General features: G+C 46.8%; 1 protein-coding gene across 1 annotated transcript in view; it reads left to right on the top strand.

The window, feature by feature from the left end:
- Positions 1 to 19,224, top strand: part of GAD2 (glutamate decarboxylase 2) — a 583,816-nt gene that overhangs the window by 364,760 nt on the left and 199,832 nt on the right. Inside the window, exon 9 of the mRNA XM_086941658.1 lies at positions 10,231 to 10,285. Coding sequence (XP_086797784.1) covers positions 10,231 to 10,285 — 55 coding nt within the window. The remainder of the gene's footprint in view (positions 1 to 10,230; positions 10,286 to 19,224) is intronic.

Genomic DNA, 19,224 nt, shown 5'->3' with positions numbered 1-19,224 from the left:
TGAAGCTGTCACTTGCATTTTCAGTTTAAGTGGTTCTTGACATTTGAGGCTGTACCTTTCTACGATGCCTGTACCAAGAGAGTTAAATAACCACATGATGGAGATATGTCGACCTAGGATGGTGTCATCTGGTTTTGTGAAGATGTGATTAGAATATGATGGTAGCACTTACCTGGATGAAGAGGTTGTATCTAACATTAAAAACTGTACCTTACTTTTGAGGTTGTTTCTGATGTTTGAGGCTGTACCTGCCCCTTGCCATCATGTGAAGCTTTGCAATTCTCTGTCAAACTGACCCCCTCTGATAATTTCAAAGGGATCCTTCTGTACCGTCCCCCGGGATCAAGAACAGGATTTATCACTGAGCTAAGATCCATCTTGGAATCATGCGCTCTTGACAGCTCTTTTACTGTCCTTGGAGATTTTAATTTCCATTTTGATAAACCTGAAGATAAGGACACTGCTATGTTCCTTGAGGATATGACTACTTTTGGTCTATCTCTTATGGTAAAATCTCCTACGCATGATAGGGGCCACACTCTGGATGGCATCTTTTCCAATTCCAATGACCTCTATGTAACACAAACCTTTCCGGTCACTTGGTCAGACCATTATGTTATCATGGCATCACTCAACCCTCACCAATTAGCTGTCCCCCCGAAACCCATCAATACAAATCAAACCTTCAAGGCATGGAACGATATAGACAGCTCCAACTTTAAAACCTCTTTAGTAGCCTCCATGCCTTCCTTTTCAAAAGACCCAAACACAGCCACCTCTCAATTCTATGACTGGGTTGATGCAGCTGCATCCTCGCTGGTTCCCACTAAGCAAATATCCCGTAATAGATCTACTCCCTCAGCCCCTTGGTACTCAGCTGCCTTAAGACAGCAGAAACAACAATGCAGGCAGAAAGAAAGGCTTTGGCGGAAAGATTATGCCGAAGAGGCTAAAACCAAATATAAGGAAACAGTAGCCAAATACAAACAGATGATTGATGAAGCCAAGAAATCATTTTTTAGTCACAAAATAGAAATTGCAAAAAACTCTCATAAAATTTTGTATGAGACAGCAAAACAGCTAGCCGGTCACTCCCCCAATCTGACCCCACCCCCATCTCAACTTCTCTGTGACACATTGGCCAATTTTTTCTTTAGCAAAGTTAATGATATATATTCTGCATTTGCCACCAAAATTAAAAACTCTTCCGAGAGCACACTTAATACACTTACTGGTCCCACGCTCACTCAATTTGCTGAAATTTCAGAAGCTCAGGCTATGGACATAATTACTACCATCAGATCAGGTTCAGCACTTGACCCTTGTCCTTTCAAAGTCCTACTGCCAGTCTTAGATGAGATTACCCCGGCCATATCCTCCATATGCAATGCCATGTTTAAAACAGGTATCTACCCTGAAAGTTTAAAAAAAACCATTATAAAACCTCTGTTAAAGAAATCACATTTGGATAAGGACGAACCTAAAAGCTACCGACCTATAGCCAACTTACCGGTTCTGGCCAAAATAGCCAAAAAAGCTATGAATAAACAACTTTCCGCTTTTTTGGAACAACACCAGCTACTTGATGAAACTCAGTTTGGGTTCCGCCAGTGTCATGGGACGGAGACAGCCCTGATTAAAGCAGCTGATGACATCAGACTCATCCGTGACACTGGGGGTACAGCAGTTCTGATACTACTTGATCTATCTGCAGCCTTCGACACGGTCGATCATACCACCCTGATTGACCGTGTCGAGGGCCTGGGTGTACAAGGGACTGCCAGCAAACTTCTGGCCTCCTTTTTGGCTGATAGAACTCAGGTAGTTACAACGGGACCATTTCATTCGTCCACCATGTCACTGCCATGTGGAGTACCTCAAGGCTCATCCCTAAGCCGACACTTTTTAACATCTACGTGTCGGGCTTAGCCAATGTCATTCGGGCTTATGGGAAGAGCCTTACGTCCTACGCAGATGACACCCAGCTGGTTCTAGCCATCAAGAACAATGGCTATAAAGTGGCAGATGACCTCAGGGCTGGCATGATGGCTATAGGGAGTTGGATGGCCTCCAATTGTCTAAAGTTAAACTCAGATAAAACAGAGGTAGTCATCTTTGGACAACTAACACCTGAGTGGTCATCCAATTGGTGGCCTTCCTCCTTAGGCTCTCCCCCCGAACCTGTCAGCAAAGTAAGGAATCTGGGAGTCATCTTTGATGACCGCCTCACGTTCCACCCACATGCCAACCAGATTACCTCTTCAGCTTTTTACAAACTGAAGCTTATCAAAAAAATCCTCCCTTTTCTACCGGCTAAAGCTGGTAAAACTCTTGTCACCTCTCTTGTGCTGTCCACCTTGGACTATTGCAATGCCCTGTTCCTCAATGCACAGGAAGGAGTCTTGAATAAATTGCAAACAATACAAAACTCTGCTGCGAGGCTTTTGGGAAATATCCCTAAACATCACTCTGCCTCTAAAACCATCCAAGAGCTGCATTGGTTATCCATTAAAAACAGGATAAAGTTCAAGACCCTGTGCATTGTGTATAAAGCGTTGCATAACCAAGGACCAGCACATCTCATCCGCAATCTGATTCCTTATCGTCCGCTCAGAACATTACGTTCATCTTGTTCGGGAGATCTTGTTATACCCCGCACAAAAACGGTCTCATGGGGCGATAGAAGATTCCTGGTATCAGCCCCCAAGTTGTTGAACACTCTGCCACCAATGATTAAAGCCAGTCCATCTTTATGGTCTTTTCGTAAACAACTTAAGACCTGGCTCTTTAATCAATAAATCATCCATAGTTTCCTCAGGGTAAATATTCAGATACTTAGCGCCGAGACGCCCACGGGCCATTGCATGCGCTTTACAAATATCAAAAATAAATAAATAAATAAATGATGACGGCACACAGGCATATGATGTCGGAGTTTGGCCCAAGGAGTTTTTACTTGAGCTTCTGATAGCTTTCTCCAGCATATGATGGCCTTTCCAGACATTTGAATATGGAACTGCTGAAATAAAGCTCTAACAGGCATATGATAGCTGGATCTGATCTGTGACCCTGGCCACTGGCAGCAGTGGTCCTTACACATCATCGCAGTTCTCTTCCATGGCAGTAATCAAGTTATTTCTTGAGTTCAACAAAGATCACATGTAATGTACTTCATAAAAAAAATCATACTTATAATAGGTTTGTTTAATCGCCTCAGTTGTGTCATTTTCAGTGATTGCATTATGTGACTATGAATAATGCCGCCCGCTGTGACATCATCAGGGTAAACTGTTCTGTGGTGTCAAGGACTGTTACTTTTCAATTCCTGTGATAGCGCAGTTTAAATGTCATAGTATGTCTGTGCTACAACCACTATGATTTCAATGAATTAGCTCCACTACTTCACATCGAATCTTTGGTCCACATTTGGATGGAGTGACTGGGACAGCGAGTATAATGTAAAACAAGCATTTACAATGCAAATTGGTTTCGCATTTGTTTGAGTTTGAGCTATTGGCATTGTAAATTACAATGTCCTTTTTTAAGTTTGTGGCATGCTGGCTTGGATGTGATTTTATGGGAGGCACATGTAGTGGCAATGCATTTCTGGAAGACACCCTCTGATAACTTGGAAAGATCTTGTAGGGGAAGCAGTAGGAATAACCGAGCTGTGAAAAAAATACTGCATTATATGCTGGTGACCAGGTATGTTCTTGGGTAGAGAGAGGTTAAAATAAAAGACAAGGAAGGGTTGCATTATTGGCCTGGGTATTTTAGCGGAGGAGTTCTGGATTGTGGGAGCAGGTGAGTGGATTGTAAGAATCAGTGATTAGGGTGGACCGGAGGGTCAGGAGGTTATTTGAAAGGGGAGAAGCAAGATGTGCGGTGAGTGGATATCGGTGAGAAGGGACTAGTAGGCAGTACAAGGAAGGTTTACTGGTTATGGAATTGCAAAGGGATCTTAGGATCTCAGGATAGGATATGGAGTAAGGGTGTGAAGATGGACAGTCAAGGAGTTAGGCATATCTCCAAGCTGAAGCCCTTGTTGTTGATACCTGCCATCATGCTCTTCTGCTGAGCCAGGAAAACTGCAGCAGGGGTCTCCTTGGGGACCCCGTCCCCACCTTACCGAGCTGGAACAGTTGAAACTCCTCTATGGTGGAGAGGGCTGGCTCTGGTGCTATTGGTGGGGAGAGGAGCCAAATAGGTCACCACAGACAGAGAGCAGAGGAAACACTAGACTGCTCATCTGGCCTTAGCTGTTAACGTAGAAAATAGACTTGCGTAAAAGTGTGCACAATGTGAGCTCAGTGTACTTCTTTCATTAGGGGCAGAGCACCTGGAATTCTTGACAGCTGTCCTTGTAAGAATTTATGTTCCCAGATGGGAGAGCATGTGACTGTTTCAGTGTGGCAGTGGGTAAACATTTGTCAAGCTCTGCATGACGCGTCTGTTCTTCTGCTTCCTATCTTCCATTGCATTGTCTTTGGGCTTTCTCGCTCACTCTCACGTCACTCTGGTGCTCAGCTCCACACTCCGTGTTGCCTAAAAAGCAGAGAGCACACTATGAAGATGTTTCAGTCTGCGAAGCTGGCTCAAGCTTTGTGGCTTTTGAAGCTGTAGTGTAGTTCCTATTTTCCCAATAGGCTTTGCGCATTGGAACAACATAAACAATAGTTTAGACGTAGGACTGAAGTCGACTAGGTCTCTATTGAATATGTTAGACCTAATTTAGGTTTGCCAGCTAGCACAGAGGTCACTAGAAACTTTCTCGAATGAACAGGGAGGAGTGAACTTCCCTGATTAGACAAGAAGGTATTCAGCTTCTGACAACCGCATAAACATGACAACTTTGCTCCCCCAGAATAAGGAGTATATCTCCAGAGTCGTGTGAAAACAATAGATAGCTATTTCACTCAGGCAATCGTGCATACTTAGTTTCACCAGAGTGCAGAGAAATAGAGAGACAGGCGTTTTCAATAAAAGGTGTTATTTATTGAGCAGTCTTCTTTCTCATGCAAGAGAAATGAATTGCCACAATTGCAATACTTGTTATAAAGTAAAGTGCGTACAGTAAAAGGAGTATTATGAAATAATACTGTAAAAGCATTGATATGGTTTCTGAGCCATATGATAATTAAAAGGTATAAAATATATACAGTTACATACAATGATAAAAGTTTGACTAAACGTACTTAACTGGTGCTTCTAAGGTACGCCTACCCCGATGTACCTAACCTAAGCCTAGTACGTGGGAAGGAGTAAGTGAGCTGCAGTTTAAATTAAGTTAGTTTTTGCCAAGAATCAGACTCAAGAATTCTCTAACGATCTAATCATCTCCATACCTCGGTTTTAGAATGACGGAGGTCTTGTATCTCGCTCTCAGGACTCGATCTCCCAGTGACCCGCAAGGGTTACTGGAAACACTGGAGCTGGATTTTCTCGGCAGGAGAAGAAGACAGCATCTTTCTCAGTGCGTCAAATGGGAGGGACGGCTTCCTTCGGCACTCGCATCAGCTGGGCTTCGGATAAGTAGATAGCCGCTCTGCTCCAAACCACCGTGTGTTGCTTAAGGCAAACGCTGGTATATTTATACCTGGAAGGTGCCTTTTTTGACGTAAGGTTGGACATAAGACGTCAATAAAAGATGTCACTAAGAACTGCCCGTTCTTTCAGTGCTCCCAGGAGTTCTAGGACAAATCAAAACAAAAGCATGGGGAATTCCCAGGTTGCTGGAGGTTAGGTTTGTTGAAAGAACTCGTTGTACTTTCTAGGAGTCTAAGGAAGTAGCCTTGCCGTATTTGGTTTGCATTGGCTATTACTAAATATGGATTTGATTCTTATGCCTTTAAAAGGGTATGATTTGTTATAACCACATAAGGGTATGATTTGTTATAACCACATAAGGGCATAAATTGGTAATATTTAATTAGGGTCCTAGATACGATCACAACAAAGCCAAGGAAAAGAATGTATTGTGTCCGTGCCCTTTTAGGTAGAAGGCAGTCTGCATGCAGAGAGAATTATCACTCTACCAACCCCCTTGCCCCCAACCTCACTTACTGGCAGCTTAGACCCCACCCCTATGGCGACTAGTAAACCGAGGTATCTTACCTGCTAAATGCTAAATATAGCATAATAGCAACTACCATTTTATTTATCTGGGGTGACAACTCTACCTCAGCCGTTGAATATGAACTGTATACACCTTTAAAATTGTGCTACAAATGCAAAGTCAGTGCTTCAAGGCTCACACCAATGCAGCATCTTAGTCACTAGGCAACAGAGTGTGCCAAGCGATTTCTTAGAGAGAATCTGATTCTAAACCATGGACTACTTCATTTGCCCCCGAAAAAATGTGAATTACTTTTCACCTATATCCGAAATCCAGTAGGTTATTTTCTTTGCGGTGTAGACTGTAATTAAAGCACAGAAGTTCAAAATGCTGTTCTTAAATATAGCCATCTCTGAAATGCCCATTACCAGGGCAACTGACTATGCTGGGTATGGGCTGAAGAACAGATTGTTTTTCCATTAGAGTGCATGAACAACGTTGTCACAAGGAAAATCCCTCTCTCCCATGCCTTGTTGTTTTACTGTCTCCTATTTCTTAGATGTTTTTCGGTAGCCAATGCACATAAGAAAGCCTTGTCGCATTTTAACCTCTTGCATGCTGCGCACATTTTTGTGCTGTGCGGGCAATTTAAATAGTGGGCGGGATTCGGACGGCCCCTAGCCGTCCTCCGCACACGCCCACCGTGTCGTCGGATGATGCAAGGGGTTAATAAATAAAATACTCGAAACAGAAAAGTACAGTACATCTCTCGCCTCTCCAAGTAAAAAATGCTAATTAAAGTGTACCTTGCTGAAACAGGGGAATACTCAATAGACGTGAACTCAAATCTCAAAGGCACCATGCCACGTATTTACAAAGCATAGTTTAAACAATGTCATCCAGTTGCACTTACCTGAAACTGTCCCGGGTTGGCTACTTTGCACCGACCAGAGCTTGAAATAGGCAGAGACAAACAAGACGCCCACGGATGCTGTGCTGAGGAAATTATTCTCAGATGTTTTAACACTTCAAAAGCACATTGTGCAGTGGTCAGAAAGCTGCTCGTTTGTACTCGATGCAGAGTCAATTAAGAGAAATTAAACCAGAATATTGGTCGCCTCTCCAAGTTAATTAATTCAAAAAGTTACGTAAAAAATTAAACTAGCCCCACAGCCGCTCCATGAACTAAAGAAAGACACTTGGGCACCAGTCACGCTTACTAATAAAATGTAAGAAGTGGAAGCAGTCGGCACGCTAATGAAGAGAAACATACCTGAAGAGCTGTTCTATATCACAAGCTACTGGCATTTAAACAAAGACACACCTTTCCCATCCCATTTTGAGTTATTATATTGGGATTGCTTACCTTACCTGTGCCCCAGCGAAGTTTGCTGACCCTTCCTCCCCCCCTCGTCCAAGAGGCTGCGAGCGTGAAAGTGACGAAGGCGGGGTGTGGGGGAAGGAGCCCTGGCTGCAGCCGGTGTTTACGTAGCGCTGTGTGTGCTGCAGAGGCTGAGATTGAGAGGGCTGCCCCAATACAGAAAATAATTTAAAAAATGCAAACACTATAAAGCGGACACTGCGTCCAGTGGGAAAAAGCAAGACACACAAAGGGCATTAACGGAGGAGGGATTAACGGAGGAGGCTCACTGGTTAGAGGCGGCAGACCCGAGAGCAGAGGACGGCCCGGGACCAGGGTTCGATTCCCGGCGCGGCAGGTTTCTGGACCAGGGTCTAACGGACTCGATAATTCTCTCGCCTCGGTGCCCACTCTGATCAGCGTTCACACTCGGCAACTCTGGGCATTAGCTTGCCTCATCTTCACTAACGGCCCCACCAGACCGCCGGGGATGCCTGGTCTCACCCTGGAGATACCCATTAAGGGACCATCTCTCAGGGAAGCCAGGAAGGGTTTCGCAGCGGTCGAAGCGCCTTGGGACCCTCCGGGTAAGTAGTGCGCTATATAAATGCCTATACATACATACATGGTGGAGTGAGGGGGAACAATAGCGCCAGCAGATGTGTTTAACACATCGCCCGCTTCGAGCACTGTCCCCAAAAAAATTTCAATACGGCGAGATGCATATAAAGAAAGCCGTATTTGACACGATAATTGAAAGAAAAAAAAGCTGGAGGAGCCATCACACGCTGTACAGTGTGATGGTCAAACAAAACGTTCTCTGAAAGAAATCGCCAGGGACGGAATGAAGCACGCAAAAGAGGGGCATTCACACAAATGTACCAATAAGAAGCTAGCATTTCTGAATGCCACAGATAGTAACCAATGGCAATCAGTGTGTTTGCTAAACCCCACTGAACAGATATAACAGGTTGATCGAAGTTCAACCCACAAAAATGGCTGTGGTGAAAAGTGCAATCTGCTGGACTGCTGTCTAGGACCCCTGTTTCCTGCAGATGGCAGTCCCTTCATGGAATCGCCCCTCATAGACAGCTTCAACTTTGCTGATGAATCCCACAACCTTTAGGATGTTGGTGTCCCATCAATGGCTTGGCCTAATGGCAAGAGCAGTGGACTTTGAAGCTGGGAAATCAGGTTCAGATCTCAGCAGGGACACTCAACATCCTGTGATTCTGGGCAAATCATTTAATCTCCCCGTGCCTACCAAAATGGAAGTATCTGTTTGTTGCGCAACTGGTGCTCACATAAAGCCAGCATGGGATTGGTAATGCGGGCACTTGGGCAATGCCCGAGGGGCCGCTAACCGAATTCCAGTTGTGGGCTGCTTTTTTGAGCAGCATGGGGGGCGGCTTTGGGCGATTTCTGCATTATTCGATGCCGCCAGTGGTCCAGTGGGCCTGAGTTGCCTTTCTGGAGGCAGATGGGCGCCCATTACCTCCCTTTTATCATCGGGCAGAGGTGTCACTCCCTTTCTCTTCTGGGCTGGCCCAAAAATATATATATATATATATATATATATATATATATATATATATATATATATATATATATATATATATATATATATATATGAATATATATATATATATATATATATATATATATATATATATGAATATTGAGTGGGGCAGGGGGCCTGAGCAAAAGTGGCCTCACTTGTTTTCTGCTGTGTTTCACCAGTGTAAACTAATCCCTGCATTTTTTTCAGAGCCAGACTGGCAACCAAAACCGGCCCTGGCAAAGTGCTCGGCCCCCCCGTCCCCCACAGGGGGTTAGGGGTGCCGCTGAGTTCTTTGCCAGGGCCGGTTTTCTGCCGATTTTGTTGCAGGGACAATTTTGTAGCTATGCTGCAAAAAACGGCCCTGTAACAAAAACGGCCCCCAGGGGCCCAAAACCAGCCCCCACCCGTGTGGTGCACCGGGTGATTGCCTGGTCCCCACTACGGCCAGTTTTTTTCAACAAACCCCTCTCCCCCCCCCACCCCGGTCGCCAAAGCAGTGTTTTGTCGAAAGACAATATGCAAATGTGGGCCACTTTTTTTTAGCGTGCCCGGGCCGATTTTTAATCCCAATCCAACCCTTCGTAAAGCGATCTGATGAGTTTGCGCTATATAAACCTTCAAAAACACAGTAATGTCTTCAACCATTTATACCTTTCCTTGTAGTTCGCTTGGATGAGGCAACGTTTGTCAGAGGACGTCTAGGGGAAGGTTTCTTCTCTGCTCGAGTGGCGAATACATTCTTCACTTTCTAGCAAGAAAAGTGACAGATTTAAATAAAAATCCGTAATTTACACATCGGCGTTACAATGTAAAAACAGGCTCTGGGTATGGTGTTACATTATGTCGAGATGGCAATATTGTAACAGAGATAGAAATGTTAGATTCAAAACACTCTCTTTATCTGGCATCAAACTGCATCTGTTTATGCATATCTTTATTCCTCACACCTTTAAAAAAGGATGTGCATCTAAGCTGATATTGGGATGAGTATAAAAGCACTCTGTCTCTCAGTTTTCTTCCTTTTTTTTCTTTCTTTTTTTTTCTTGTGGCTTAAAACTGAGAGTTCAGATAATAAACTAAAAAAACAAAAGTGTTGATTGCTGTTATTCTGCTGTGTATTTGGTAATTTAGTAAACTTTTAAATAGGTGCAAATATTAACCCCTAGCGAAAGAACCTGTCGTGTGACAGCATATTCATTTTTGTAAGACTATCACTTACAAATAATCCCCAAATCTTTTTTTCCATCTCAACAGGGGGAAGATGATTCCATCGGACCTTGAAAGACGAATTATTGAAGTGAAACAGAAAGTAAGTCTTTTTATCTTAATGTTTGAACCGTTATAAAATGACGAATTACGTGATTGGTTCCTTTCTAACCAGTAAAGCAGCTTTCCATCATTTAAGTGCTCACTGACTGCCTTTGCATGAGACACAGAGGAGTTATCATCTCTCTTCCTGCAGTACATATAGAAAAAAACACCAGGGCACTTTCAGTTGGATTTAGAGATGTGAAAGCAGAAACAAAACAAGGGTGAAAAATCAAACGTACATTCACACGTGGAGGAAAGCAAATAAATGGGTTTTGAAAGCACTATTGGCAGATTTACAAGGAACTGACGCATCAGCATAGATGCGTCAGTGTCCTTGCGCCAGTGCCAAATGTCCTTGCGCCACCATGGATGCACTGTATTTACAGTACAGTTCTCCATTGCGCAAGGAATAACATATACAACAGAAATACTGATGCATCTGTTGGCACAAAAATGACGCATTGCTGCTGTTGCTCATGAAAGTGACGCAACTCCAGCAATCTACCACTACAGATAGGTGAGTCCCATACAAAAAGCACTACGTCATTCCTTACTCCTGGTCTGATGCATTGAAAGCATTGAGTGACGCAGTAAAATGTTGTAAATTTCACTGTGTCAGTTCTACATGGCTTTTTCCGTGGGAACGCCCACCCTGCATACAGTATACCTTTGCACAGGCATAATGTGACACAGGTATTTACAACATGACGCACCTCCCTAGATGTGTTGCATTGTAAATTGATAGCATTGTTTGTGCAGGGGTTGCATCAAAAAAAGTGACGCAATTGCGGCGCAAGGGGCTTGTGAACTGCCCCTATGATTCTAAAAGTGGCTTAATGTTTCATTACAATGCCTATGAAGCTTTACATTTCTAAACTGTTGTTTATTGAGCACAATTTAAGTTGCGTGGCAATATTTACAGAGGACAAGCCAATACATTCAGAAAGAATATATAGAAAGTAGGCCTTCGACGGTAAATTTTGTTCCACTCGCGGAATTTGTGATATTTTGACATTTTTGCATTCCCACGGAGAGCGCAAAAATGTAAAAACTTTCGCAATCCGTAGCCAAACGTTTTTTTTCTTGTTTGCGCTTTAAAAATGCTTTCTCACGCGCGCTGTAGCGATTTACCAGGTACCTGTGTTCGCCGACGAGTTTTCCTATCTGTTCGCTTGTGCCACGAGTTGTTGGATTGTTAGTAACCGGTCGCGCTATCCCGCTGAGTTTGCGATTGCGAGCACGTCATTCGACCCGGAACAGGAAATACGCATCGCGAGCAAGATGGCCGCGCCCATTAGCGACCGCATGGGCAAGTTATAGGCAAATTTCCCTGTGAACACGCAAAAGCACATAGCGAACGGGCAGGATTAGCAATCTGCAAGTTCTGCATGCTTGCGGAGATTTTGCGCAATTTCGCGAATTCCTCCCACCCCTAATAGAAAGCACAAGTGGTAATTTCCTTTGCATGATAAAACACCAATGGGGTCTATTGCTTTTACTCAACGATTATTTCAAATATTTTAGCGCTATTGGTTGTTATTACTAATTAATTAATTTAGAAAAACCACAGTTAGGAGATTGTTAGCATTTCTAGACTCTACGAGGTTTGCAATCGTAATGATAAATAACAGAAATGTAACTTGACCCCTGGTCTTTTTAGACCAAGTTACATTGATGCTGCAAAATTGGGTTTGATATCTGTTTCTAGCCGAATGTAACTGCAAAATTGGTTTTCATATCAGTTTCTAGCCAAATGCAACTGATTTAATGTCACGTTACATTTTGTATAACAAGTGGTATGTTCTGCAGCAGAGACATACCATCTAGCATCATGTTTTTTTAGAAGTAGGTATCAAAAATAAAAAATCTTCACTTGTCTTCCCATGTCTGTACTCCCTGCAGCTGAGACTGGCACACATAGAGAAGCCTTGCTAGTGGCACACAACTTCAGTTTGATAATACAAAGCCCTGTCCTTTTAGTATGTCAAACAGTTTTTAATATGGCCGGGATGCATGTCACCCCCTCCCAACACAATCCCCAAGGATGGGAAGACGGACGCAGTTATGAACTTTTGGAAGGCGGGAGGGAGTTACCCTCCCGGCCGTATTTATTAAAATATGAAACAAAATTAAACATTAAAATAACAGTTTCATATCATGTACAATTTTCATTTATTACATTTCGATGAAGACACGTTCTTTGGCTAACCTTAACAAATCTCTAGTACAAAGGTTTTCCTAGCCGAGTCTAACATCCTGCAAATGCATACTTTCTAAATTAAAATTGTACATCCTAGCATTACGGGCCAACGGCAAGGTCGCAACCGGTGTCAGATCCCTACTACCAGAACTCTCCCCCTCACGATGTGAGGGCGGGTGCACAGAGGATTGTACCTCTGTGCCAACTCCAATTTCCCTTGTCTTTGCGGGGGCCCCCTATTTTAACTCGACGCCATCTTAACGGTTGTCCGAGGACGTGTGAGGTGTCTGTAAGAAGGTAGCGTGGACCCCCCTCCCACCCCACACTGTCTATCACATCCGCCGTCGCGGATATCCGGGCCCCGGGAAATTCGTAGGAGGGGCATCCAGCCGCCTCCTCCCCTGGAAGGGGCCTATGACCGCCTTCCCTTAGGCGACCCATACTTAGTAGGTGCCGCCTCCCCGTGTGAGGGGCCAATGCCGCCTCCCCCCGGGCGCTCCCACCATATTGGGTGGCGCCCCCCCTCTAGGGACCTTGAAATTACTGCTCACCGATCATGACCTTACCGCCCGCCCAAAAAATAAATACGACGTTTGTTTACGAACTAAGAAGAAAATTAACTGTACATTGCAATATTTATCTATATTACTATACATTCATCACATCATTAAACTAGACCGTTATCATCCGCTAAACCAAGGAAGAAGATGTTATGAAGCAAATCACTTTATTGCAGTACCAACATTGACATTTTATTAACCACTAAACCAAGAGAAAAAAGACGTTATCAAAGCAAATCACTTTATTGCAGTACTAACGTTGCCATAAGGGGCTGGTGGGTGGGTCAAAATTGCTCCTTGTTCCGTCGAGGGCTCACGTGCAACGAGTGGGTGCAGCTTCCAAGCACAGGAACAAGAGGATGCTTCTTCGGATTTCTGCTCTCTTTATTCCTCTTCGGGAGGGCGTGTACCCTCCTCCGGTACGCCTACGGGACGTGGCCAACGGTGTAGGTGTCTAGGACAACCCCTCTTGGGCGGGAAAAGCGCGCCCCGGCTACGCCGCTTCGGGCATACCAGCCGTGACACGCCCCCCCCGCCCAAAATGGTGTCCCGGGGGGATCCGGGCCCCTACCATACGTTCGGGGGGACCGAGTGGTCGCCCCTTTCCATATGGCCGGGATGCCTGTCACCCCCTCCCAACACAATCCCCAAGGATGGGAAGACGGACGCAGTTCTGAACTTTTGGAAGGCGGGAGGGAGTTACCCTCCCGGCCGTATTTATTAAAATATGAAACAAAATTAAACATTAAAATAACAGTTTCATATCATGTACAATTTTCATTTATTACATTTCGATGAAGACACGTTCTTTGGCTAACCTTAACAAATCTCTAGTACAAAGGTTTTCCTAGCCGAGTCTAACATCCTGCAAATGCATACTTTCTAAATTAAAATTGTACATTCTTAGCATTACGGGCCAACGGCAAGGTCGCAACCGGTGTCAGATCCCTTCTACCAGAACTCTCCCCCTCACGATGTGAGGGCGGGCGCACAGAGGACTGTACCTCTGTGCCAACTCCAATTTCCCTTGTCTTTGCGGGGGCCCCCTATTTTAACTCTACGCCATCTTAACGGTCGTCCGAGGACGTGTGAGGTGTCTGTAAGAAGGTAGCGTGGACCCCCCTCCCACCCCACACTGTCTATCACATCCGCCGTCGCGGATATCCGGGCCCCGGGAAATTCGTAGGAGGGGCATCCAGCCGCCTCCTCCCCTGGAAGGGGCCTATGACCGCCTTCCCTTAGGCGACCCATACTTAGTAGGTGCCGCCTCCCCGTGTGAGGGGCCAATGCCGCCTCCCCCCGGGCGCTCCCACCATATTGGGTGGCGCCCCCCCTCTAGGGACCTTGAAATTACTGCTCACCGATCATGACCTTACCGCCCGACCAAAAAATAAATACGACGTTTGTTTACGAACTAAGAAGAAAATTAACTGTACATTGCAATATTTATCTATATTACTATGCATTCATCACATCATTAAACTAGACCGTTATCATCCGCTAAACCAAGGAAGAAGATGTTATCAAGCAAATCACTTTATTGCAGTACCAACATTGACATTTTATTAACCACTAAGCCAAGAGAAAAAAGACGTTATCAAAGCAAATCACTTTATTGCAGTACTAACGTTGCCATAAGGGGCTGGTGGGTGGGTCAAAATTGCTCCTTGTTCCGTCGAGGGCTCACGTGCAACGAGTGGGTGCAGCTTCCAAGCACAGGAACAAGAGGATGCTTCTTCGGATTTCTGCTCTCTTTATTCCTCTTCGGGAGGGCGTGTACCCTCCTCCGGTACGCCTACGGGACGTGGCCAACGGTGTAGGTGTCTAGGACAACCCCTCTTGGGTGGGAAAAGCGCGCCCCGGCTACGCCGCTTCGGGCATACCAGCCGTGACACGCCCCCTGCCCAAAATGGTTTCCCGGGGGGATCATGGGCCCCCTACCATACGTTCGGGGGACCGAGTGGTCGCCCCTTTCCATATGGCCGGGATGCCTGTCACCCCCTCCCAACACAATCCCCAAGGATGGGAAGACGGACGCAGTTCTGAACTTTTGGAAGGCGGGAGGGAGTTACCCTCCCGGCCGTATTTATTAAAATATGAAACAAAATTAAACATTAAAATAACAGTTTCATATCATGTACAATTTTCATTTATTACATTTCGATGAAGACACGTTCTTTGGCTAACCTTAACAAATCTCTAGTACAAAGATTTTCCTAGCCGAGTCTAACATCCTGCAAATGCATACTTTCTAAATTAAAATTGTACATCCTAGCATTACGGGCCAACGGCAAGGTCGCAACCGGTGTCAGATCCCTACTACCAGAACTCTCCCCCTCACGATGTGAGGGCGGGCGCACAGAGGACTGTACCTCTGTGCCAACTCCAATTTCCCTTGTCTTTGCGGGGGCCCCCTATTTTAACTCGACGCCATCTTAACGGTCGTCCGAGGACGTGTGAGGTGTCTGTAAGAAGGTAGCGTGGACCCCCCTCCCACCCCACACTGTCTATCACATCCGCCGTCGCGGCTACCCGGGCCCCGGGAAATTTGTAGGAGGGGCATCCAGCCGCCTCCTCCCCTGGAAGGGGCCTATGACCGCCTTCCCTTAGGCGACCCATACTTAGTGGGTGCCGCCTCCCCGTGTGAGGGGCCAATGGCCGCCTCCCCCCGGGCGATCCCACCATAGTGGGTGGCGCCCCCCCTCTAGGGACCTTGAAATTACTGCTCACCGATCATGACCTTACCGCCACAGGCCGGATAGTTGACCGGCTATCCGGCCCCCCCCACAAACTCCTAATAAAGGTCATGCTTTTACAAACCCCTTAACATGCTATGAAGTCTCCTATGAGTAAGACATTTCCCTCCCGGGACAAATGGACCCCATCATCGAGATACATGTGATCCCCCCGAATACATCCATGCGGAATACAATGCAACTGCGCCGAGCGAAACAACCTACCAAGTTTGTTATTGACCTTTTTCACTGAATGGTTCAGTGCTGCCACAGAGAGGCCCCCCGCCACACCTTCCTGGGAATCATGTGGGACCATGCTATCGTGCACCCCGGGATCCTTCTCGCCAGCCAGCTAACAGTAGATAGAACTCGCTCGAGTAGTACTCGCCGACCGAGTGTCACCAAGTCATTGCCCCCCATGTGTACTATGATTACAGATGGCGGTGACCTCTGCCGCCCTAACAGTTCCTCGACAAAACATTGAAACTGGTCAATACAGAGCCCGCCCCTTCCGTGGAAGGTCACCCTGTACCCGTATTCCCCAGCTGCGTGAGTCACGTCACCTGCTTTGAATACGTCCCCGGCCCGCCTCACGTATGAGTGGCCCACGACCCACACCACTCTTTTCTCAGCCGGTGAGATCTGACCGCTGGTCCCCAGGTGCCGGGTCGACTGCACAGTCCGCCCCGCATAGTATGCTCGTGAAACTGTAAACCAAACAGAAGACAAGAAGCGTGAGTGCATAACATTGACTTCACAACATGTGCAACCGCACATACCTTTTATAACAGTTCGATGACCATCGTCCCAGTTGTTTCACCTTCTCAACACTCTGACCCCTGGCTGTAGCCTCTGTAGCAGCCCCTATCCTAAAGGAATGGGTCCCAAAATCGCCCGGGTCCAAGCCCGCCGCTGCGATTGCCATTGTTATCACCCTCTGAAACTGAAACCTCGTCAGTGGGGTGGCGTCGATGTGTCTTAGCAGGCTTCCCCCCCATGCATCCCCCCTTCGCGCCAAATATTCCTCAACGCACTTCACCGGGCACATGGGGGACCCTCGCATGCGCTGGACAACAATACTGTCTCCCATAGCACCCTGGTCGGTCTTGGACCTGGTTATTGTGACCACCATTGAATCACCCTTAATCAGAATGTGATCCCGACACAGACCCCCCTCCACATCATTCTTATTTCTTGCAACCAGCTTCCTCACCCGCACAGCCCCATGGAACGCTAATGCGAAAGCGGCCCGGAACAGCACTGCCTCGAACTGGGAGGAACAAGTCGTGGGGAGTATCGACATCAGCAGGGACAACCTTTCTAACCCAATCGGGCGCCTCTCGTCTACTCTACGACCCTCAAGGCGCTGATCGGCCTGCCCTGTGCAGTGCTACTAGAAACTTCAGGACATACTCCTCCTGACCCCAATTGTCCCCTCCTGCCGGACCCAAAAATGCACAATAGGAACGAAACGCTCCTTCGTATGCCTTCCTTGTCCTGGGGTCTAAGCTTGCTGCCACGAGGTCTTGTAATCCGGAGCACCGAGTAGCCATAGTGCTTCGGGAAATGGTGCTGCCGCTAGGTCCGCGGAAGGTAGATAACCCCTGAAAGCCTGCATGTGTGAACGAGAGAATGCATCAGCCGCCTGGTTCAGTACACCTGGCACATGCTTCGCCCTGAATTGTAGGTTCAGTCTCATGCAAAGTAGTACAATTTCCTTCAGTAATCTCAATATCCACTTGCAGCGTGCTGCCTGATTATTTATACATTCAACTACAGTCATATTATCGGACCAAAACACCACGGAGCGATCTCGGAACTCATCCGGCCATGCCTTCAGAGCCACAAAAATGGGGAACAACTCGAGAAACCCAATGTTACCTGTGAGACCGCTGGTGTGCCACCACGTCGGCCATGTTTGCGCCGACCATCGATTACCAAAGATGGCGCCAAATCCCACGCTCCCTGCCGAGTCGGTCCACAAACCCAGCTCGTCCGAGGACGCTGGCAGCTTGTTCCACACCACTCGACCGTTGAAATCCGCCAGAAATGCCAACCATATGCGCATGTCCTGGCGAACCTCTGCAGACAGTCTCATGCGATGGTGTCCTTCCTTGAGACCAACCATGGCTTATGCAATAGAGCGGGAAAAGGGGCGGGCCATTGGTATCACTCTTAGGGCAAAGTTAAGCTGGCCCACTGCTTGTTGTAACTGATGGAGAGTAACTTTCTCTTTGCTAATGCACAGGTCCAGGGAAGCCCTGAACTTCGCTACCTTCCCCACCGGCAAACGGAAACATCCCTCCACAGAATCGAGCTCAATTCCAAGAAACTCGAGTGAAGTAGATGGTCCAACCGTCTTACCTGGTGCCAATGGTACCCCGAACCCCTTCATGAGAGTGCAAAATTCCTGTAACGCCTGCGCACATTGTGTGTCGCCGGCTGCCCCCAAGATCAAAAAATCATCTAGGTAATGCATAACCTTGGTATGGCCAGTGGCTTTGGTGAACGCCCATTGCAGAAAACAACTGAATTTCTCAAAATAAGCACAAGAGATGGAGCAACCCATTGGCATACATCTATCCATGTAGTAACTTCCTTGGAACACAAAGCCTAACAGACGCTGATCACGTGGGTGTACCGGGAGCAACCGGAACGCTGACTCGATATCTGACTTCGCCATCAGCGCTCCGGGCCCCAGGCGATTCAACATGGCGACGGCATCATCGAAGGATGCGTACCGCACCGAACAAACTCCCGGGTCAATCGCATCGTTCACCGAAAGACCCCTCGGAGCAGACAAGTTATGGATCAGCCTAAATTCCCCCGGGTCCTTCTTGGGAACTACTCCCAACGGGGAACAGATGAAATTAGTTACTGGCGGGTGCCTATATGGGCCAGCAACCCGGCCAAGGGCAACCTCCTTTGCAATCTTCCTCTCAACCACCGCTGGATTATGCTGAGCCGACAGTTGGTTTCTACAAAGTGACTCCCCACGAAAATCCCTCGCCGGGATGTGGAAACCATATAAGAAGCCGTTCCTCAACACCCCAGTGGAGACATGATCAGGGTATTCGTTTAGCCAGGGGATCATTGCCATGATATCTAAGGGGGTAGGTAGCGGTACACAATGGTCCCCCTCAGACCTGTTTGGCCCCTCCTCTACCCCCCGTATCACCATTCTTGGCTCTGCACGAACTCTCGGGGTGTGAAGAATTTCCGCAACCTGCACACTCATGTCTGAACTTACATGTCCCTTGTGGCCTTGTGCACTTGCCCCTGTTAAAATTCCAACAGACCCCTTTCTTACCCCCATTCCCACTATTCCGTGGTTGTTGGTCGCCAGCGGGGCCCGCTCGAAAGGGCGCCACAGGCTGATGGCAGGAAGGCCCCGACCCATTCCTGCCAAGCGAGGACGACTTCGTCGCGCCCGGCAGGAGCT

Source organism: Lissotriton vulgaris, chromosome 10, assembly GCF_964263255.1.
Source record: "Lissotriton vulgaris chromosome 10, aLisVul1.2, whole genome shotgun sequence".
Lineage (NCBI taxonomy): Eukaryota > Metazoa > Chordata > Amphibia > Caudata > Salamandridae > Lissotriton > Lissotriton vulgaris.
This window is presented reverse-complemented; position numbering and strand designations above follow the sequence as displayed.